This window comes from Neodiprion pinetum, chromosome 4 (assembly GCF_021155775.2).
Source record: "Neodiprion pinetum isolate iyNeoPine1 chromosome 4, iyNeoPine1.2, whole genome shotgun sequence".
In the NCBI taxonomy this organism is placed as follows: domain Eukaryota; kingdom Metazoa; phylum Arthropoda; class Insecta; order Hymenoptera; family Diprionidae; genus Neodiprion; species Neodiprion pinetum.
Window position 1 is genome coordinate 9,464,145 of NC_060235.2, and position 24,643 is coordinate 9,488,787.

The window sequence follows — 24,643 nt, forward strand, 5'->3', positions numbered from 1 at the left end:
TTGCATACTATATACATTTTTGTCATACGATTATTCGCAGGGCATTTGTACGACTGTTACGCATCCGTATTTGTTACGAGTATGTATGTACTGATACAGATTATTTGAAGTTATCCAATTTAATATTTTAGAAATTTTCACCAAATTTTTGAGCCTCGTAAAAAAGATGTTTTATTTTGTTCCGGGCTTCGACTACTTTAAGGGTATCCCATTTTACCCCGATGCCCCGAAGAATACTTATTTATTTATTTATTCAGGTGGCATAGAATAAGAAAAGTAAAGGGAGAGCCATGCAAAATGGGCCCCGTACTGATTCGAAAAAAAGTGCCCAGTACTTTTTTAATTTGTAATTGTTTCGAAAAAAGTGCCAATTACTCTTTGAATGTGCAATTGATTTGAAAAAAAGTGTGAATTACTTTTTTAAGTTGTAATCGATTCGAAAAAAGTGTCCATTAGTTTTTTAATTTTCAATTAATTATTTTCAATTACAATTTACAATTGTAATATTATTATTTATGTTAATTATATCACTATAATTCGACCAAAATACAAATTCAATAAATCAATTTTCTTACCAAAAAGTCAAGTGATAAATTATTCACTTGTCTGGGTCCTGAGGCACAATTTTTCTCGAAAGATTTTTACAACTTGCATAAAAAAAACTTCGTAAGCCAGTGATAACAGTCTGACCGGCAAGAACAAAGCGGAATCAAGGAGGTAAAGTTATAGCAAGAGCAAACAACCAACATTACACCTAACATAGCGTCAACTATAAAAATCTATCATGACACCAACGTTTAACCATCTCGATCAATAGTTAGATCCTCCACCAATAACGGGACTACCTACTGAGTTTATTGGAAATCAATCTCTGGTAAACATCACTTAAATTGTTTGTGTCAGATCTGAGGTTTACTGAATTACCATGACTTACAAAGTGACATATCTTCAAGATAAACCTTTTTCGGTAATACTTTTCTTGACAGAAGATCATGTGTTGTCTAATATCTGTCAAATTAAAATCACAATCAAAATCTACCCTATGTTTTTTCAAGGCTGTTTGTTTTTCCGGATCAACACCAATGTTGTGTCTGTGTTCGTTAATTCTGGTCTTAAGAAGCTTGCTGGTTTAACCGAAATATCATTTCTCGCAATCATTCCAATTTATTCGGTAAACCAGACCCACTTTTTTGGAGCTTTATCATTTGGTAATACAAATAGCCTTGACAAATTATTAGTGTTTCTATAAACACACCTAATATTAAACCTACTCAGAACCCACCCAATTAACTGAGATTAAATCCTTGACATAAAGGAAACGCATCTGCGGTTCGACTGTTGGTAAAACGTCTTGAGTCCCTAAAACAATCCTAGTTTCATTATTAAGTCTGTCCCTTGCAAACGCTAGTCTAATATTCGTAATATTCACCATAAGGGTTGATCAGTTATGGAGGATAGTTGTTAGCTAGTAACATATCCTTCATCAGTTTCAGGTTTTTTTTTCATGAAGTCTATCGTTCGCCAATGAGAGATCCCTCTGTCAACTAAATTATAGGTGTTCGATATTTTCTGTTTTATTAAGTGATGTGAATTAAAATTCATATATGTAAGCGACCACGTTCGTTTTTTGTACCAATCCATCATTATCATACCATCTTTCTTTATTCACGTACGTCGAGGAAACTAATCCTACCATCAACTTCCAATTCCGAGGTAAACCTCAACATTTCGTGATAATTGCCAGAGGTGGAAAGGACACCATCTAAATTGAAACTGTAATCAGATTGTCGTTATCGTACCTGTAGTAAAAAATTGGTTGAAAATTTAATCAATTTATAGCTCAAAATTTCAATTCTTCCATGATCATATCTAATAAAATGGGGGACAACGGAGATCCCATTAGCAAATCAAAGATGTGAGCGAAGGTGGCACCATCGAATGTAAAGATTGCCACGTCAGAACATAATTTAGGTGCCAGTAGAATTTTGATATTATCGTTAATTTGACCCCATTTTTTCCGGTCTATTTGTCAGTTCATTAAACTACAATGTGGTCATTTCAAGTTGGTTCACTTCTGTACATGATTCTGTTCATACTATGATTTTGCGGTAGTCTTTATATATGCATTATTTATAGCTTATTGCATCAGTTACGTTTGAAATTCACAGTTCAAGGTACATCCCTCAGCTACTGATAATTAATTTTGACAAACGATCGTAGCAAAAAGTTGCGTAGAAAATGTGGCAGTGTGAACTGCTGACAAAGAGTGTATCTGCAATATTCTGCAATTAAGATAAAATTGATGCAGTGCAAACACTAGTAACCGACCTTAATGGAATTATGTTAATGTTAAAAATGTCTACGCTCACCCAAAATCTCGCAGTCAACCGAAATAAAAATTATTAGAGCAATTACTGGAGAATGTCGAGGGCGTTGAGTATTTAGTTACGCCGAACAAAGAACCACCTAAATCAATAATCGTTTTCGATGACGTATTGAGAAAAAGGCCTGAAAATATTAGAGAATTCTTCTGCATGGGTAGACATCATACCGTCGAATGTTCCATTTTGGCCAATCCTACGTTCGAATTTTCAAACATCTTGTATGTCACAGTGCCAACTGGGTAGTGTCAATAAAATAAAATGATTCTGGGCTGAAGCATAAGAAATATGAACACGTGAATACCGTATGTCATATGCATGCACCTAGGGTTTGTTTAAAAAAAAAAAATTCTTGTAAACTGGTTATAAAAATCAGAAGGAACAGAAACGATTTTTCCCATGTTATTCTTATAGTAAAATAGAAGAGTGCGATGCGCAACCTCTTAATGTTAATATTAAAAGCTCCAATTTAAATAGGCTTATGTTTTTACCTAAATGAAAATTTTGAACTAATTGCGAGGATAATTTTTTTTTTGTTTTTGTGACACCAATGTCCACTGCAAGTGAAAGTATATTGGAGGAAGTACACTCACAGTATAATGTTTACATTAGTGATATTTTGGATCCAGTTTTCCCGCAATACGAGTTGAAAAATAACATATCGCGTCATAAACTACCACTTCTTCTGTCTAAAAATGAACTGAAAATGTAAGCACTACTGTGTTGTGTTTCCAATATTCTTTGTTATGTCGAAACATCATTCTCTCCACCATCACCTATTGTTCCCTTATTTGAACGTTTGCAAATCTTATCAAAGCTCGATCCAATAGATTCGCACAATCGCGGCTCCAATGTACGTCAAAATACAAAGGTATGATTCTTCTTGGTAAATACACGGAGAGACCTGTAGTATGAATATTTCTTTTATTGCGTAGGTGTGCAAAATTGTCTTAAAATATAAGACTTTAGGGATAATCCAGGTACTGTTACAAAAATTCGTATAGTGAATATGAAAATGCCGAGTTGATATATCTTTTTAGAATAACTCATAAGAATATTAGAATTTGACATTAAAAGAATTAGAGTGTATGTAAGTCTTTGAATTAAAATCTGTAATGAACTCGAATAACAAAAATTAGTATAGAGCTTTGCAAAGAGCGAAATTAAATGTTGTACGTTTCAGTATAAACGCGTTGTGATCTTTCTAAACTACTATACGAAAAATGAAGGTCACGTAGTGTACTGATACCGGACCCAGACACACGCGGGCACGCACACACAGAGTTACATAAATAAACTGTGTACGAACACCAGGTGGATGGAAAGAACAAACAGTTTTCAAATGATCTCACAACTTGTATTTTTTCCATACTACACTTATTACACGTATAATTATAAAAATTAAAAATCACATCCAATTTTTATTCATACCGTACTTTCCATCGCTCAGTTTATTCGCGTATGAAACAAAAGCATTTTGTATGTCTTCTCTTGTAAGGATTTCCCAAATGAAACTCTGAGTATCGTATATTTTATACGGCCTAGTGTGTTCGTGATTGTGAAAATTGCTGAGCAGATTTTTTATGCACTTTTATTTATAAATAAAAAAATAAAATGCAGAAAGCCGAAATTTCTGAAAAAAACTTCACGGACGTCCTCCTTTCAAATTTCAAATGTTGGAAATTATTTATCCCTTCTAATAATTACAGTATTTGAAATATAGTGAAATAACGAATATCAAAATACGAAAGTACTAAACTTTTAATAGGATTTCAGATTTTGTATTTTACTTTCCTTCTGAGAGGACTGAGACAGCTTCGGAGGAAGCCGTGGTCGTTTATTTGGATTTATTTCTCCCGAATCTAAGCTCTGAAGGACATAATCCTATAACGTAACGTTTTTCGTAGAACACTAAATCATTCAATACACTTTATTCTCAAAACCTACCGGAAAGGATGTAATCTTAATATTAAAGTTTACTTTTTCCAATCGACGATATTTGCGACTTACTGTACGTTGAAACTGTAAGTCCCTGTAACGACCTGATCTGTTACCTAGAACACAAGTTCGAAGTCACCGACCAGATCATCGAACATTGTCTTCGTACATATAAATTATTAAAATGACAATGTACTTTTGAATATTTTAAAACCAATACTACCTACAAAATTCGATATAACAATCGACAGAATTTGTTTTAGATTTTCAAAAACCAGTATTTGATGCGATGTTTCTAACCTCCAAAACTACACGTGCTATAGTAGGGGTCAGCCCCCTGACACTCACCACTGCTCGCATACTAAAAAATTGTACGCGTCTTGTCCCCGTTTTTTAGTTCCTCTACGTGGCGCTAGTAGACTTCTGACACGCTCACTGCCCTCGCTGACCGGGCGCAAGCTCGTTAGGTAACTACTAGCGCCACTAGTGGTGGAAATTGGCGGCAGAATCGAGGGACATTTTGCGAACCACTTTTAGCAGCGTGTGTCAGGGGACTGGTAGGGGTACCTACCTTCATTCTTCAGAATAATTGCGACGACATTTAGTTAACCAACCACTACAAATATCTTCAAAAAATAATTGGCACTATTAGTATACGTTCGGGAGATAGGATTCACACAATTAGAACTAACAATAAGTACACACAACCACAACAATACAAGAAAACGCGCGTCTTCAATGTAAGGGCGGTCTGGTCCTTCGGCTGAATGTGGAACAGCTCGGAAATATTCGGCCGTTTTTCGTATTAACATAAGTTTTAGAATTTCTCTTAAACCCCAGTAGCAGAGGGTATAAAGTGTTACTCATTTCGTTGCGCCTTCTCATAGAGAATACTAAAGTTTAGTACATTGCTTACAACTTCTGCTATTTCGAATAGTTATGTTCAGAATAATTTTTACAAAACCGCTTAATCATTGTTATCACTTTTCAACACTTTTAAATTTCTAACAGTAGATAGTACTGTTTCTAAAAGTACCATCTACTAATTCTTGATCATAAATACTGAGATAATGCATAGCAAAATATAATGATTTCAAAATATTGTAGAAAAGAGGACAACAGTACCTCGATTATCCTTAAATTCTCATATTTTATGTCAACTTTCCATACGCAATAAAACAAATATTCATACTAAAAGTTTCTTCGTGTACCCATTCATTTTAACACTGCGTCAAATGCGAACAAGATGGTGTACATTAATAATACAGTATGATTCGGTGCGTGTCCTTTCGGTTTTAGGACGTTCAATATCTCCTTTCTGCGTTAAGAAGTTTCGGCGCTGTACAAAAACTCGAAACGAATACTTCTATGCAATGTTCTGAGATTATGTAAGTCCTGAGTGAAATAGCCAAAATACATAATTTAGTATTTCTCTCCGAAAATGTGAAAATAGGCTAGTTCTCCGAAGGTTGAAATTACGTTATCTGACTTATTTCAGCAATTTAGGTGATATAGTAATATTTGGAGTTCGTACCACAAGATTAAGAAATGCCGCCGAACACTTACAGCTTAACTTAAGAAAATGTGTGGTAGAATCAGACAGGTGGTTTAAAGAACATCACACCTGTGTGGAAGCAGGTACGGCATTTCGTATTCTCGAATGTTTCTCTATCACTCAGCTACAACATATCACCTATCGCAACATGGTATTGGAACATTCGTTGTGAGCTTTTATTCAGCACGGAAAGACTTGCATCAAATTACCCTACTCCCATGTAGTGGATCAAAACTATATGTACGAGTTATATGAAAATTTGGCTAAAAAATATTAGTTCACTAAAAAACGTCAACGTAAAATGGAGCATGTAACGTTCAATGGATCTTTCCCGTGATTGTTGAACACATCCATTTCTACTTCCGGAAACCCAGAGAATTATAATATAATATGTATGTTCAGAACTACCCCCACACAGATAATCCTAAAGCTGCGAAATGTAACCGTTACTCCTCAAAATACATGGTTCATTTGACACTAGGAACTGTAATCTAGCATAATTGCAGCATAACAAATTTCCAGTTTGATAATCTGTAATTCGTAAAGGTCCTGGCAACCAAATAATGACGTTTTGTGGAGTTCAAACCTGTATATGGCTTACTGTGTAATGAATTTCCAACAGCTCTAATGTGAAATGACCATTTTTTTCCTCGTTTCGTAACGTGAAGCTAAAAATCTCCGAGTCGGAACGTGTCTAACCGCACAATGTTTTTGGCTTTTGAGAAATGATTTTTATAGTTTATTGTTTTTAGGCCAGTCGTATTCTTTTAAAATTAGCTGTAAAACAATCAAGGTTCTGCTTGATTTGAATGAGAACTTTTACTTCTTCGAAGAACTTGAGTGGTAACTCTATTCGTATTGCTCGTAACTCTCTTTTCCTCGAGTATTTCAAGTATCATTGTTGGACGTACTGGCAAGCTGATTTTACACTCAAAATTGTTAACCACGCGAACTTCTCCATTCTATGCAAAGTTCTGGACGAGTTACACCGCAAATGGTATAGTGGCTAAGTATAAAACCTAGCTGCAATAGAATCCCTTCGTTGTTCCAGACTATACTATGAACTGTTTGACAGAGAATTTCTAGAAATAAGCTCAAAGTGAGAACGTTTCTGCTGAAAATTCTGAAAATTGATATCACGCTGAAAATCATTGAAAGATCTGATAAGACGTTTTAAAATTCCAAGAAACGTTTTTTGGGATAAGTTTTAAGAATAAGCTTACCATGTAAACCTGTAGAAGATTACTGATCCATTCCGGATGGTGAAATCCGGGTGAGAAAGAGTCGTTTATGTGGGTGCCATATATAATCGCGGCATTAGTTGCACTCTTAACTTTTTCAATAGAAACTTCTGGAAGTGGCTCCGAGTATCTGCAGTATCGATTCTAAGGGACGTCACGCAGAACATGAGCTAAATATGTAATGATGAAAAGTTTTTAGTACTTCAATTTGAAAAATTTTCGTCTAACCTGAGATGCCGGCAAGGTAGTAAGAGTGATATTATGTAATTGTAAAATGGATTGTTGGTAAGATCGAGTGCATTGGCGGTAAGATAGTTCAGGTTAAGGAGATTTCGAACCCAGGTTCGATGGAGTGAGGCAGATTGCCCGTGACAAGGGTCGGTAAGAGAGAGTGGAGTAATGTCAGTAATAAGGGGAGCTGTCATATCCTTCTATAAGAACACGGTTCGGCCTTAAAAAGGTTGGCAGATTCACCCAAATTTATTTCAAAATGGTAAAAAAAAATTTATATTTCGAGGCGTGAAAGTTCTGGAGAAACAGAGGTTGATATTACAATTTGAGTGGACATTTTGGTTAAGCTAATTATTATAATAGAACTCTTTTATAATAAGCTCCATGCAGGATTGCTGCAAAGTAATTGAAATCACTTTGAATGTGTACCATACTAGGAGTTGTCGGCGAAGCTGAAGAAAACAACGATGTGGTTTCCTATTATATTTGGGCACACAAAAAATTAGATATTGGATACAACGGAAAGCAAATCGTAGACGTCAATCTCACCAGTGAGAACAAGGTCAAATTAACTCAGGGTGCTCGCATTCCACTCAGTTACGAAGTCAATTGGAAGCAGAGCAAAGTAAAGTTTGAAGATAGATTTGATAAATACTTGGATCCCAATTTTTTCCAGCATAGGGTAAGTGAATTTGATTTATTACCCGTGTTTATAATATCATTTGACTTAAATTTTGACCATGAACATGGAAATAGCTCGCGCTTCTTAAATTTGGTGTTTTTACTAAATAATCAAATATCTAAAGACCGGAGCTGAGCTCATAATATGAAGGTACAGTTTACTTTACTTGCATTCATGACCGCCACAATTATAGAAAACGTACTGTATCAAATCTGTGACTGGAGAAATTTTCAGGCTATTCTAAAAGCCAGACAGCAAAACCACAAATACTCCAAATTCGAAGACCTCCAAATTTTTGTTAGGTGCTTTCAAACTGGAAAAGTAAGGAAACTTCGATAGGGATCTGGGAATTCTGATGAAAAAAAATACACGCTGGGCATATTGTTGCCAAATTTCATGCTTTAGTAGGTAAACGTAAATAGAATATTTTCTGAAGCCCTCTCTTCAAGAGAACTTTGTTGCATTTCTTCGAGCACGGGAGCATATTATCTATTTATACGTCACACAAAATATCACGCATATCGCACAAAAATCAAAAATTAGACTCGCATTCCCAATTATTTTGAAAAAGTTTGTTGCTCATTCAGTGAACTCTTTTATGGCGAAGTTGCAGCCTGTTAAATATAAAATTACTAGCGTTAGACATTTTCAAAGTTCTTTTGGTTGAAATTATAGAATTTACGTGTATTTAATGCTTTGGATGATGTATCGTTTAAACTGTCTACTATGCGGTTGAGACTTGGTTATAGGAAATATTGAGCATGAAGATAATGTCAATTCGTAACTAATTACATTCTTATCATAAAATTTATGTGTTATTTCTGATAGATCTGAACGCAAGTAAAAAATACCCTCTTCACTTGTGAGAAAGCCCAGAACTCTGAAAAATTACGGAATACTATTCTAACTCATAATTTGGGTTGAAATAATTACAATTAAAGCTAGCACCGTTCATTTTATTCTATTTTACCTCACGCGTACCCAAACACAATATGAATACGTTTATGCGAGGGTTGGCATATGATTAACAGAACTGGCTACACCCAATTCAATTGGGACATAAAAAAATCCGACGGTGATTCCACTCTCAAAATTAGGCAGAAACTACTCCGAAAATTACCGCGAAACTTGGGTTGCGGACATTGTTATATATACGTGAATTTCCATTTGAAAAAACTGAAGCTAAGAACCAGAGTTGACAGTTGAACGTACTAATTGTTAGTAAAATAATAAAGTGGGGAATTCTCCAACTTTGTCCGCTAATTTCAGTTTTGTTTGACAAACTTTTTTCTGAGCAATAAAAAAATGCAAGTTCTATTGATACATTTTCAGATTCATTGGTTTAGCATTTTCAATAGTTTTATGATGGTAATCTTTCTGGTTGGTTTGGTCTCAATGATATTGATGCGTACACTACGGAAAGATTATGCAAGATATAGCAGAGATGAGGAAATGGATGACATGGAAAGGGATTTGGGAGACGAGTATGGATGGAAACAAGTACATGGAGATGTATTCAGACCTGCAGGACATCCGATGATATTTTCAGCACTTGTTGGTGCAGGATATCAGGTCAGTAGCATAAAATTACTAACAATAAACAATATGTTAGTTGCACTAGATAGTATTTAATAAAACCAAACCGTTAATGTGATTTATTCCACTCGTTAAATGAACGGTTCAACATCATAGAGAAGTGCTTAATGGGAAAAAGAAATTCTGGGATGTTGCCGTACAAGATTATTGGCAAATTTAACAAGTGGAGTGCGTAATACATGAACTTTTAATCATTTTATCAAAAAAACATAAGCTTTAAGAATTTTCGCACAATGGTGCCAGATAGACACAAGCCACAGAACTTATGAATATTGCATTACAATATTTCTCTACACAGGGAAATATTTGACAAAAAAGAGCGTTTGTTGATGCATGGAATTTTTTTTCTCTAATATTTGGTGACAGCTTGAAAAACAAATTGTTTTTTTTTCACCACATGTGCATGAAATGTTGGGACTTTGCGTAGAAGTTTCGCGGGACGAAACTAGCCGATTTCATCTCACAATCAGTGTCGTACAGATAGATTCGCGCACGCGCAATCCACAATTGCTTCACTTTCGTCCCTTAGGAGATGACTTTCATTCCTAGAGAGAAGTAATCGACGACTCGCGTGAAACGTCCCACCCGGTCACCTGCTTCAAAATTCTCGTTTTTCAAATGATAAATTTATTCATTATGTAGCGTATCCGAAATCGACAATACTCGCAAAAGAATGAGGCGCGTAGCGCGTGAAGGAGTGCGAAGCATGAAGGGCACGCCCCTATAGGGACCGAGTGTGAGTACGAGTAGCACCGCGAGAGGCCAAAATTGTTCCTATCGACGCTACTTGCGTTAACTTTGACAAATGGTCAGTAGCATAGCAAGGCGGGTTCTACACGCAGTTTCCTGTTACCGACACTTACCGACATTCTCCCCAGACTCAAACCCTATTCCGCGATGACGTCACAGTCTGCCGTACTGACTTGAGGTCAAAACCGTGCAACATTACCGACAGTTGTATCGGTCGACGGTAAAAATCGCACTGCTTTGCCGGCAATTCTTATCGGTAGAAGGTCAAACTCATGCTGTTTTACCGACAATCTTACCGACCGAAGGTCAAAGTCTGTAGTGCTCGCCTGCCAACGGTAGAGGGCGCAGCGGGGGTGACAACTTTTTTACCGTCCCGCATTCTTTTCCCACGATAGGACTGCTGATGTGTAACATTAACCACTCCAAATTCCTTTCCCACGGTAGGACTGCTGATGTGTAACATCAACCACCCCCACATTCTTTTCCCACGTTATCAACCACGTGACATTCCAAAATTAATAGTTCCGAGAATTGTTTTTTATCCACTCGGATATCGCTGATGTGTAACATCAACCACCTCACATTCCTTTCCCACGTTATCAACCACGCGACATTCCAAAATTAATGGTTCTGAGAATTGTTTTTCACTTACTCGGATGTCGGTTTGATATCCAAGGTCGACCGATAGCCGCGGTACACATAGTCCTTTTATCAATTATTCACCCACATATCTGTTAAAATCTGTTCAAGAAACTTTCGAACTGATAGTACTTGGCGGACTCATCGATATCTTACATCCAACTCTAATCTACACATTGTAATGTAATTTGTGTTTTAGAATTTATAATTCAATAGCCTATTTTATTTACCAATTCGAGTGCACATATTGAACTAACGTAAAATCATTGTATGCCTGCAATATTTGACACATTATTCAACTGTAATGAAACTAATTTTAAAAAATTTGACAGTATTCTATTCAGCAATAAAATTCATCTTTATTTTTATCCATGTATCCTATTCGTATTGTTTAATTAACGATATCGAGCGTTATATTAGGACTATTAAAATGACTGAGTTAAAATCAAATAGAATTAAATTTATCATAGTGCAACTGTCTAAAACTAAATTATTGCTATAAATGTGAATTTACGATTGTCCTCTGGTGATGACCAACCTGTCGCGTAAAACAGTTGCTACAAAAAGGTGTCTAAATCACCTGTCTGGCCAAACCTGATAATTTTTACAAAAACCATGTTGCACGCTTCTAAAAGATTATTTTTCCTATTTCGAAAATTGGAGAGTTTTTTACGAGTTTAAGTCGATATTATCCCAAATCCTTTCAGGCTCCCTTCTTACAATTTTCACAAGGAAGCTGTATGTGGGTCACGATCGACACAATTCCTTGCAAATTTCACATTGCGACTTTGGCCTAGTCAACTTAAAGTTGAGGTTTATTGGCAGATAAAGGTCCAAATGGTAAAACCTTTCTATTATAAGAGTATTGCCTTCCTGGTCGTTAACTCTCGATATCATAACTGTGAGAGTGTATAACAGTTTGTTAATATGTATAAAAATAGTAACAAAATGTTATGATTTCTTACAGGTTACCGTAGTAGTGCTTAGCGTTATCATTTTCGCTATACTTGGAGAATTGTACACAGAACGTGGATCAATGTTATCCACAGCAATATTTGTTTATGCGGCAACATCACCTATTAACGGCTATGCAGGCGGAGGTTTATATGCTAGAATGGGAGGCAGAATATGGATAAAGCAAATGGTACTAAGTGCATTCCTGTTACCTGTATTGGTATGCGGCACTGCTTTCTTCATAAACTTCATAGCCATGTACTACCACGCCAGTCGCGCAATCCCATTTGGGTCTATGGTAAGTGCTGTGTTTGTATTTATGACAAAACTTCATTACGATATTTGTAACACTCTTAATTCATATATGTTCAGGTGGCAGTCACGTGTATTTGTATATTCGTTATCTTACCGTTGACCTTGGTGGGAACCATCCTGGGACGTAATCTGGCTGGTACACCGGATGCTCCGTGTAGAGTGAACGCAGTCCCGAGACCTATACCAGAGAAAAAGTGGTTTATGGAACCACTAGTCATCATCACACTTGGTGGAATTTTACCGTTCGGTTCCATATTTATTGAAATGTAATTTCTTAATGATCTATATCTTATTGAGCTATTGATACGGCACATTTCGTAGTGGCTATATAAATTGAAGAGTTTGGAAACAAAATCACCTTATAGCTCAATATTTTCAAAATCTATAACGATTTTCTACGTACCTTAAAAATTTCCAAGACATCAAAAATCTAATAGTGATTGGTTGATGAATCACACACTGTCAGAAAATTCACGGTGTCAATAAAAGTTAAATTAAATATCATCGGTATATATCGTTCGATTCTTGACACCAAGTGATCTTACAATCAACACCAAAATGGTGTGGAGTTATATAGGATATTTTCGGTGTTACATTTAACAGCACATTATTAACAGTGCACACTAAAGGTCAATCAATCATGAGTTGAACTTGTAACTTCTAATTTGTGTTGGCTATGAAATGTCATATATTGATAAAAATGGGATTCATTTCAGTTTTCACAATTTGCAGCTACAACGCTTCCTGCATCAATGATGTCTGTATCATTTTCATATTGACAATTATTTTATACCATTTTACTTTACGTTAATATTCTAAATTTTTCTAAAGTTCTATGGTAAATGACGCACATGAAAATCGAAAAAATCAAAACATAACGTTAATTTTCGAAAAAGCCGAACTCTTGACTTTCTTCAACATATTCTGCAATTTAAATTCAATTCTTCGTGTACCTTAATCATGAAAATAATTGAATTTTGACTATGGAAAACCAAAAGTAAGGGAATTATAATCCATATTTTGTGGATACCCTACATTTAAAGTTAGTATCGTTTAATTAGTTCGCAGTTCTGAGGTATATTCAGCTATTTTTGCGTAATTACTGACAACATGGCGCTGAAGTTGCCTTTTCTAAAACTAGTATAATATGATTCTGGAAATAGATTTCTTCCAACATTTATTTTAACGAATGTGCCGGTCTTATTATCTGGTGCATTAACCTTTGACTAAATCAATCAAATAAATCACGATCGAATTGCTAATCCTGAAATCGCATTATTAATTTGTTGCAGGTATTTCATCTTCACGTCATTTTGGGCATACAAGATCTATTACGTTTATGGGTTTATGTTATTAGTATTCGTTATTCTGATGATCGTCACTGTCTGCGTGACCATTGTCTGCACATACTTCTTATTGAATGCCGAAGACTACAGATGGTGAATAGAAATTATTTTCATATACGTTAACTTTTGAGCCACACTACAAGTAATGATAATACACAGTAACGCAAGCGTTATAAGCAATTTTTAGACATTGTATAACAAAAATTAAACATCTCTGAAAGTAATTATCACTCTAACTTGTTAAGCTGCCACCTTTTTGTGTTTACAGGCAATGGACAAGTTTTTTGGCAGCCGGTTCTACAGCTGGATACGTCTACGTTTATTCGTTCTATTATTTCTTCTTTAAAACAAAGTGAGTTTTAAAAAGCATATCATTATTAGAGTTTCCTTATATTATGCATTTGGAAATTGTTAAGCAACATATTTGTGCTTTAGTTATTGTGTGAAGTTCGGTAGCTACAGTGTAGCCCTATGATTATTGGTTTGTCGTGAGAAGCGGTAAAAAGAACCCAATCTCTTACCTTTGGTCCCACCGTATGGGACCATCTTTCTCTCGTTTCCACTCTTAATCTTTCGTCTTTCTCTCTATTTTTCACTCTGTTTCTGACGTTTCGATTCCTATTTTTACATGAGGGTGATGAGGGTGATATGTGAGGGATTGAAAATAAACCCATGCAACCAAGTAAATAATTTTCCTTTATATGACTTATCTATTGATGACTTGATAAATGGGATCGTGCTCTTCGGATCCTACACAGAGTCGTATGCTTGTTTAAATATAGTAAGGCTAATTAATGATATGATCTGGAATGATGGATTACAACAAATGATTCGGAATGTCAAATTCACTTGTAAAATCGTTATTCTATTAGACGCTCCATTGAAAATGGTTCAAATGATTTACAAAAATACCATCAAATTGAATATGAGATGAACAATTTTGTATGATATGATATCATCTGCACAGCGGTACGTTCGAACGAATTTAAGGGGTGCGACGATCGAAATTCGATTTCACTGTCTTTAAGGACAGGTTTACTATACATATTAATAGGCAGTAATGGAACACCTGCGATTGCACTTGTCTCTCTCTCTTTTTTTTTCTATAATCTTCTCTATTGTTTAATAAGCCAAATTGAAACGATGAGGAAATATTCAATTTTATCAAAAGACTAAACCTGATTTTGATCGATCAGGAAAATGGTACAAGTCGGAAAGCAAGCATAAAACTTAAGTGATAATCAATATGGCAATACAAGTGCCCGTCGAATGGTCGACGTGCAGTCCCCCGTTTCCAGGTCTCACTTTGTTGACTGATCACGTGCTGGAACATTCTGGGACTATGTCACTACAACGTCATCACGTTATATCGCGGTCTCTGGGGGTATAAAGGAGAAGATTAGGAGAATCGCGATCTAAATAGCTGCCTTACTACGTGCTACGCTGCCGCCGTAGGCCGGCTCACTGAGATAACCTAATGCGCATGAGCGGCTGGTAGGAGAATGAGCTTCGAGGAGAAATTTACCAACTCCGATATACTGAGGCGCGATATAATGAGGTGTCATTGGAGCTAGTAACTGAAAATGAAATTGACACGTCTTGTCTTGTGAACCATGATGGGGCAGGCATTGCTGAGAAGTAGAATTATAAGTACTTGTGCTAAAATATTAACACTTTGCCGTCCGCACGATTCGTAAATATTTATTCGCCTGGCGCCGGCAGCGCTTATTCGGATCACTTGACTTGTCGCCGGCCGTTCTTGACATTATCGGGAGATTATAAATTGTTAAGTTTTACTAATCTCTTTGATCACTTGTAACTTATTGTTACTTATTATATTGTAACTTATTGTTACCGAAACAAAACACCAGCAGAAAGCTAAAGACACTAAAGTGTTGTCACCGACCCCGAGCGATACTGTGCTCACAACACCACTGTGTTGTCGCCGGCCGTTGGCCACCAGTTTGCGCACGTCACCACTGTGGTGTCGCCGGACGGCAAAGTGTTAATCTTAGTCGGAAGTACAGTAGAATAGTACATTGTTACCAGTGCGCAAAGTAGAAGATTTTTGATGAGTGTGTAGATTACTGCATAAGTCAAAGACGAATGCTGCATTCACACAATCATAAGTGCGAAGTTGGAAGCACCAGCCGAACGCGATTTTAGAGTTCGATTTAGAACGATACGATTACGAATATGTATGAGAAAGTATGAAATTCTATTTTCGAACCACCGCTAGATGTCACATCTGTCTCACAAGGAAAACTTATTGCAGACAACTTAAGTCAAGACTAATCTTCTCATCTTGTGAGTACGATCTAAACAGATTTAGAAAATCTGTCGAATATTTTTGAACCCATCTCATCTGAATAGGCGTCTTATGAAAAAACTATAATAGTCACAATTTTGGAGTCAAACAGGAAACAAAATGGTCTTCCGTCGTACTGTGTAGAATTTATTAGAAAGCTACGTCTTTCAAATACAAATAGAGAAAATTATGATAATGTACGGAAAGGTATGGTTTTTTACGTGCGTGAACAAGCAAAGGCCTTTACGCAATTGATGAAAATGTACAATTTACACCTGAAAGTCAGAAGCTCTACCAAAAAACACGATAATCTACGAAAAATTATGAACTTTTACAGAAATTATAACCACAGGATCACAGAGAAGTAAAAAAGAATTACTATAAATTACGCAAAAGTATGGTAATCTATGAAAAATTCTACAACTAAACTACGAACATATTCTAGATGACGTAAAATACGAAAATTTTCGTAATACAGTATAGAAAATTTTCATCGGGAAAGTGTTGCAATCACACGAGTCAGATATCACCTATCCGCACATATGATACAACACTATTTTTCGCAACACGTCCAAAGGAAAGTTGAATCTAAAAAGCACTACAGGTGCTACTGACAGCGTTTAAAATCAAGGTTGGGTAACGCTTGATGATACGGAGCATATAATTCAGCCATAGTAAATTGCACATGGGCGAAAAAAAACTGTAGTGTATAGAATATGGCAATCAATTGTGCACATGCATAAACGTTGTTTTATCGCATGTTCGGAAATGTGGCACTGTTTCATGCGATTGAAAAACTTGCCTTAGACTCACAATGGAGTTACCACGCTCATCAAAAATCACCCACTTTCCGCACTTGTAACACTCTACTGTACTGTACAAAAAAAAGCAGTTTCGCATCCGAGTACTAAAAAAGTGCTCTTTTTCGTACTCCGTGATGAGTGGGAACTTGTTAACCATACTTTTGCTGCATAACGTATCGTTTGCACGATGGAGGCATGGTCTTTTTTGCCTCACATATTTGCAATATTTGTCTTCAGCGCTTTCCTACAGCTCATATCGCAAATTTACTCCTTGATGCACAATCTACTATTTTAGAAGTACAAAAACTAATCGTCAATATCCTTGGTATGAACGGATGTTTTTAAATAACAATTATTAATTGATATTCAAAGTTGATATACGCGGAAATGTAACAAATATCTCTGTTGTATAAAATACTTACATTTTAATTATTACATAAATGACACAAAAATATATTCACCGTTTTTTTCAAATATGTGCAAATTTTCTCAAAATTAGATTAGACATATAGCAAAGAAATGTATCGTACAAAATATTCAAGGTTCGAAGGGGGAAAGAACATGAAGGTATCTAAGTTTTTTGTAAGTGAAGCCACTGAGGTCAGCTGAAGATCAACTTTTTTTTTTTTATATAGAACAGCGTACTACTTCCATTGGCATCTAAAAGGGCATCAAATTTTACATCACAAGTACTCATACTTATCATCTGGACTTGACTGGTAATGAAATATGAGCAAGTCAAGTTAATATAGAGTAAGGTGCTGGTAACTCGTTGGTTCCATGGAAATACTTAAAGGACTTAGGTATTCCAATACCTAAAGTTGTCAGAATAATTTTCCACGTGGAATCTACGAAGTTGGATAAAAGACAATTGGTTTGTTTGCATTTACAAGGCATTTACCTTGCTTCGTACCAATTTAACTGGCACGTATCTCATCACTGGTCAAGTTTAGATAATAAGTAGGTAAAATACTTTTTGATGCAAAATTTGATGACCTTTCACATTCTAATGGGAAAAATACACTATTCCATTTAAAAAGCCAAGTTGACCTTCACCTGATCTTGATGACTTCACTTACAGAAAACCCGGTACCTTCATGTTCTTTCTCCCTTCGAACCTTGAATATTTTGTATGAAAACGTTGTTTCGTATATCTCGGTCATTTTGCCTTGGGCGATTAATATGAAACACTCTCTATGTGAACTAATTCACGAATGGATCAGGTTAAAAAATTTCTGATTCTTCTTTCTGGCATATTTTATTTATAAATATTTATCAGAAATACCAGTCTCCAACTTTATTACTACCTGTCTTTTATCATAAACTCGAAATATGTACCATACTAACACACTCCACTATATTTCAACTTAATTGCGGAGTCGCTTTTCATTTTCACAGTATCTATATTATAGAAAGAGTACAATTTCGAAAATTTTCAGGTGAGTTGAAAAATTAACGACGGAGCCAAGAATCGTACCTAGTATCTAGAGATGCTTTACCGGAAACTTACTCCACTAGACCACCTAGCCGCCTTGGCTAGAGTGTCATCATGTGTATTCGAAATTGTTGTTTTTTCGTGTGCCTTGAATATACACATATGTATATTTGAAATTCGTCGCGAGACTTTTCAGACTTGTGTGATCTGTCAGCAAGTCACAATTTTTCAACTCATCTGAAAAAGTTATCGAAATTGTACTCTTTCTAGCAAATTTTTCTCGCTTAAATATTAATATGATTCTTTCATATCATTTAAAATGAACGGCTGGGCCGTTCTAATTGGCAAAAATAATGTAATGTACGATGATATACACACATTAGTAGCCACATACAGATGACTTATGTGCACCTGTCAACAAGTGACACACACAAGTCTGAAATGTGCCTCTCGCGACGAATTTCAAATATATGTATATCTATATTTTGTGTCCCTATCTTGCGCAATGAGCTCATAGAGCCTGTGTCAAATTAAGGTACACCTGAATAGATGTATGCTACTATCTATTTAACCTGTGTAGCATATGGCACGAGTGTCTTTGAATCTTTAAGAATTCACGTCCTTAGGGGTACCTATCACTAAAATACTATACCCCAGTGCTACCACGGAATTACTGTAACCTATAGCATGAAGAAAGGTCACCCAGCGTCTGAAATATAATAATACTGGTACATGCATTGAAGTGGTGAACATACCGTTGAGAGGAATAGCTCAAAAGAGAACACCTGACCTTTTGTCAGATACTACAGATATGCTGCACTGTTTGAGCAAACCAATTATCCACATCGTGTATGCATCTTGTACAAATTATTAGTGAACGTGTACATACAACAGTAGAAGTTTTTTAGAAGACTAAACATGTACACGAAAGACAGGTGTTCACATTTGATTCCTCTCATCGCACATGCTTATTGTCCGTACCCCCAGTATATCAGCGCACGTTCCAGTATAAGTATACTTCGGTCCTCTTTCACCATGAAACCACCAAAGATATTCGATTATCCACAAATACTAAGTCCTGAAAAGTATTTTTCCAAATTAAATAATTGATTTATTTTCTGTTTCAGAATGTATGGGCTATTTCAGACAGCATTTTACTTTGGTTACATGGCCCTCTTCAGTTTAGCATTGGGTATCATGTGCGGTACGGTAGGATACATTGGTACAAATGCATTTGTGCGCAAAATTTACTCTACAGTGAAGATAGATTGAGCTGCATTTCTAGTTATTAAAGAGGTGTATGAGCATACCGTTTACTAAGTCACTGCTTATCTTAGTTCTTCAATAAACAGTGATTTAGCCAAGACAAAATTGATGCTAAGTATGTGAAAATGACTGGCAAGAATCTTAAACGCCACAAGAGCATTTCCATTTTCAGTAATTTTCCTTCTCAAAATTTCAATCATTTAAAAACTTAAACATACATAGATTCATAATCCCAGCTATGTAATAATTAGTAATAATTATCAGTTGAAACTTCGCCAGACACAAAAATATTGTATTAAAAGCCATAATCAATAGACTAATCTGAAATGGTATATCCCCAAGCAACGTTGTGAATATTTTTTTGAATATAAATAGGAGTACCCATTATTCTGGTGATGTTGAATTAAATTTAATTATATTGAGGTAAGAAGTGGAACTCAGTTTTATTACACATTACAAATGTGGTGGGTAATTTAACTATCAATTTTAATGACAACCCACAACTTTGTTTCCAAGTAATGACCGAACGATTGTTGATTATCATTAAAGAAATTTGCGTATATTTGTACATATAACAATAAATCTATTATAAAACCGAAACATTTTCATTATGTCAAATAAAAAGTTTTGAAGCCTTAGCTCGGTGTGTGTGAAAAAAATGTTTGTATTTCAGATATAGGTACATACATACCGTATTACTCCGAGTATAAGCCGAGGTTTTTGGTCGTTGACATCACCCGCCAAAATCGTTCTCAATTCATACGCAGACCAGTTTTATATGCGTAACTAAGAAAAACACCCTGACATGCTGCTTCAGAATTAGCGGTCGTCTTATATGCGGGGTAAGCTTACACTCGAAACAATACGGTAATTACAGCATAAAATTTTATGTATGTGTATAATAGATTCTTCGTAACTTCCGATCTTTCCGGTTTTGTGTGGTCGATGCTTTCTGAAGAATTGGGAAGTTAGAGAGCGCTCGCTGCTCCACGTTCATCCTCTCTACTTGACCACAATCGAGTAGTGGTGAAATATGACTGTGCAGTATAGCTGACACTTGAAATACTGCCATTACATAGAATTTTCGTGCTTGCACATTCCACGAAAAATTTTTGAAAGAGACTACAGATAAGGTTAAAGGATACTACATGTTATGTACATGCGAGTAAAGTTGATGTAGATTGCCATAGTTCTAGTAGGTTAGTAATACTGTTGGCAGCGCTGTATTCAAATATACGCTGCACCGATGCGATGCACCGTTTGCATTAAATAGAAGTCGCCAGTGCTAACCGTATTTCCCACTTGCTGAGATAAGCGGGGTCAGAATCGACTTTACTCGTATATATGTGGATTTTTGTTCAAACCAATATTAATACTTTAGTTAAATTGTTGCAAAACGCGAGTATCTTTCATAACAATATTGACATGCAATTTATTTTTGCATGTGACATGCCAGAATTCACTCAGAGAAAAGTTTATTCAATTCAAACTAAATTTTTGTTTTAATCAAACAAACTGTCACATTGCCATACAATTAAATTGTCCGTTAGATTGAAAATAAATCTTTTGTTTAGTTTAGCTGATTTACTTCAGTAAAATTTTTTATTTGTTTCGTGGAAGAGAGTCTCCAAAAATTGAAAAAAACTGGTTATTTTACTTCACCCAATACCTTGTTATCATAAAAAAAAAAAAATTATTTTGCAGTTTTTAATGGTATTCGAACTCATATTACTGCATCACAAGTCACGCTAACTTCTGCATCAAAGTATCAGTTGTGGAACATCATGGAACGTTTTTGTATTCAAATATTGCCGGATACTGCAAAACAGCATTGATAAATTTCTCCCACGTTATTTCATTCACAACTGCATTTAAAATCTTTCATTACATTGATGATGATAGTGAATGCTGACTTCTTATCTTACAATGAGTAAACAAACAAAAAAAAAACGAACTATTTTGTTAAACTAACTAAAATTTTTCTCTGGGTGTTGTATTGAGTAAAATCGTACTACAGTTATACAACAAATCTTCCAATCTACCATCAAACTTTATAGGTAATACATACACTCCGATTCTTCATTGCTTTATCAAATACTTCACAAATGGAAAAGTTAACAGAGTTTGAGTTTCATTACGATGTGATCATTTGCTCATCAGAAATTGGCTACACTTCCACGATTTATGAGATGTTGAAAATTTTGATACATTTTTAAATAAAAATTGAATGCAATATGCACTAAAATAAATAAGTGAACTAAAAACTCTATTGTCGTGAATAATACATTTATGTTAGATGATAATACATATTATACGCGACAAAACTCTAAATTGCCTCATCATTTAATCCTTCAATTGCACACATCCTTAATTGTATCATCAGGTTTACACAGATGCATATTAACACTTAGTAACTTTAAGGGCTTATAACTTTAAGTTAAATTGAGTGATTTTAATTTAATTTTTTTTATCATCTGAAGGGCAAAGTGTAAATATCTCGTGAAATGTAGTTTAACATGGAGAATTATCATTTTATTGGCCAAAAATGTTTATTTCATCAAAAAACCCTTATTTTCCCATTCGTCTAATGTGTGTTCACGCCTGTTTGTAATTCACAGGTTGATTTGTATTACAAAGGAGGGCCAGGACGAAATCAATAAACCTCGTTTGAACGAATCGAATTAATTTCTATCCGAGTTTGTCTGTATCTAATTTGATCTAACCACATAATTTGACCTGACAATATGTTATCTGATCTATTCTGATCCATCTGCATATAGTCTGGTATGATCTGACTCCAGTATAACTTGTAATATTATGATGCTACACTGGATAGAATATAAGATCCGATAAAATGTAATTATATCCACTCAGGTATGAGATTATATTTCAGTATGGGGTACTGTTATATCTCAGTGAATGTAAACATATCTGAATGAATATGATTATGTATAAGTAGATATAATTATGTATACACAAGAAGATGTAAGTACATTGAAGTTGATAGGATATTAAATTATATCCGTAAAATATAACTTGAGGTGATCGAATATCTTAACGCATAGTGTTAGATCTAACAAGATAGAACTATACTGACGTAGGTATACCCATATGAAACTAGATATTTGGCCAGATTATATCTGGTCAGATCTGTCTCGATATAATAATATCTGATAATACATAATATCAGATCGGTATAGATATAATTGCATCTAGTCGAATTACTATATCTAATCACACTCGATATTGTATATAGTTAGTCTTGACAATGTACCTAACTAGATTTAACCGTATACAACGTTAAATCTGATTCAATATTATTATATACATAATTATATCTATATAATTCCAATTCGATCTAAGATCTGATAAGACAAGAACTATTTTCAAAAAGTATATCCAATCGGATCTAATCATATATCCCCGGGTATTTAATATAGAATACAATTATGAGTTATCATATTGGGAACGCAATTATTTCGATGAGCTAATGTTTAGGGGGAAGAAGACAATAACGAAAGTGCACACAGCGAAATAATATCTGTATTCATGAACGCACAGCAATTCCCAAAGATTATGAATCTGTTATATATTTTGTCACTTCGTAAGAATATAGTAATTCTGCAAATCACTTGTAAATACTTGATTAATTAGTATTTTAAATTCGTCATCATATCATATATCGCCAGGTTCGACCGTACCGATTATTATAAACATCCATAACATTAATTGATATATTATTTTATTTCAACACATCTATGTTATAGATGAGATCTTCATAATATAAATTATAGTGAATATTCTGCTAATTTAAACTTTTCATTAGTAATAAGTAAATTATTATCTGGCAGTATATAATAAATTTGTGTACAGTTTGGACAAACCCAGAACACACGAAGTAAAAGTCATATTCTCGCAAACTTAAAAGTTGTGACTCACGATCAGCGATGTCACTGAACGAGAACTTTTAACGTTATTATTACATAACTTTTGCCTCGTATTTTTTGGGAAATAAGACTTGTGTGTGAATATACACATTCTTTCTAAACTCATGATTTATTGAGAGAAAGAAAGATTATTCATCCTTCATATTAATATTCGAATAAAAACTCAATTGCGTAATTGGTGAATAAGTGTATTACTAGAACAGAATAACTATTGCAGGGTTTGCACTACTTTTTGTTGCGAAAACTTTTAAATTTTACCGGTATATCATCATGTAAGAAATTACGTTACAAAGGGAAAACACACCAAAAATTGATCATGTTTGCCGAAGTCAATTAATTTTCGGTTCACACCATGAAATTGTTTTCTAAGGGCTTTTCTACTGGACATTGATTGGAATAATATACGAATCAGAGCAAGCAATTTTCATCGAATTTTATTGAACTTTACTCAGTAACAACATAAATCTAAGATAGTAAGTAGAAAGAGACACTTATTTTTTATTTGGTTTACTATAGATCATGAATAAGTAGGCAAGGACTTCACGGACATATTGAACATCGCTTAAAAGACAAACAATGTTTCAAATTAGTTGTTGCAACATAAATTGAAAACACAAATCAAAGGCTCATTTGGATAAGCAAATGAATAGTGCTCTGTTTAGAACTCGGTCTAGCCCTATTGCATCTTAGTTGCCACCGGGAAAAAGTAAAATTGCTCGACGTTTAGGTCTCGATGCTAATTCTGTTAATCCTAACCACCGAAACCCGTGTTTTCCGGTTTTTCTTGATTTTCTCGGGATCCTGACATCGGATTGACATACGACAAAACGAAATTAAAGATCTCGATGAAATACATTGAATTTCACGAATTTCAGGTACTTTTATTAAAAAGTCGATTTTGAGAGTATTTTCAACCTTTCAATTGACCTTTTTGATCTTTTGTGAATTTTGCATCACTTTAGATATACCGGAAAACCATAAAACTTTAAATTTACCACAGAAAACTAATGATACAAAAAAAAATTTAATGGCTCGTCAATATCAAAAATCAAAATTTCAATTTTCATCTTTTCTAATTTCTATCCTGCTCTAAACTGGAAGCGAACCGTAAAAAAAATGTTCAAAAAATCACCGAAAATTCTATGTCCTTGCATCAAACACTTTAAACAGCTTTCCTAGTGGTACGATACCCAAGCAATACAAGCTTGTAATGAACTCGACTATAAATTTCATAGCAAAGATTTTTTTTCTGTACA

The 24,643-nt window shown here is 34.9% G+C and overlaps 1 protein-coding gene across 1 annotated transcript in view; it reads left to right on the top strand.

Moving 5' to 3' along the window:
- Positions 1-23,562, top strand: part of TM9SF3 (transmembrane 9 superfamily protein member 3) — a 32,896-nt gene extending 9,334 nt beyond the window's left edge. Inside the window, exons 4-10 of the mRNA XM_046623471.2 lie at positions 7,784-8,028; positions 9,361-9,600; positions 11,981-12,265; positions 12,340-12,548; positions 13,575-13,721; positions 13,897-13,980; positions 19,302-23,562. Of these exons, the coding sequence (XP_046479427.1) occupies positions 7,784-8,028; positions 9,361-9,600; positions 11,981-12,265; positions 12,340-12,548; positions 13,575-13,721; positions 13,897-13,980; positions 19,302-19,446 (1,355 nt within the window). The 3' untranslated portion in view covers positions 19,447-23,562. The remainder of the gene's footprint in view (positions 1-7,783; positions 8,029-9,360; positions 9,601-11,980; positions 12,266-12,339; positions 12,549-13,574; positions 13,722-13,896; positions 13,981-19,301) is intronic.
- The last annotated feature ends 1,081 nt before the right edge of the window (positions 23,563-24,643 follow it).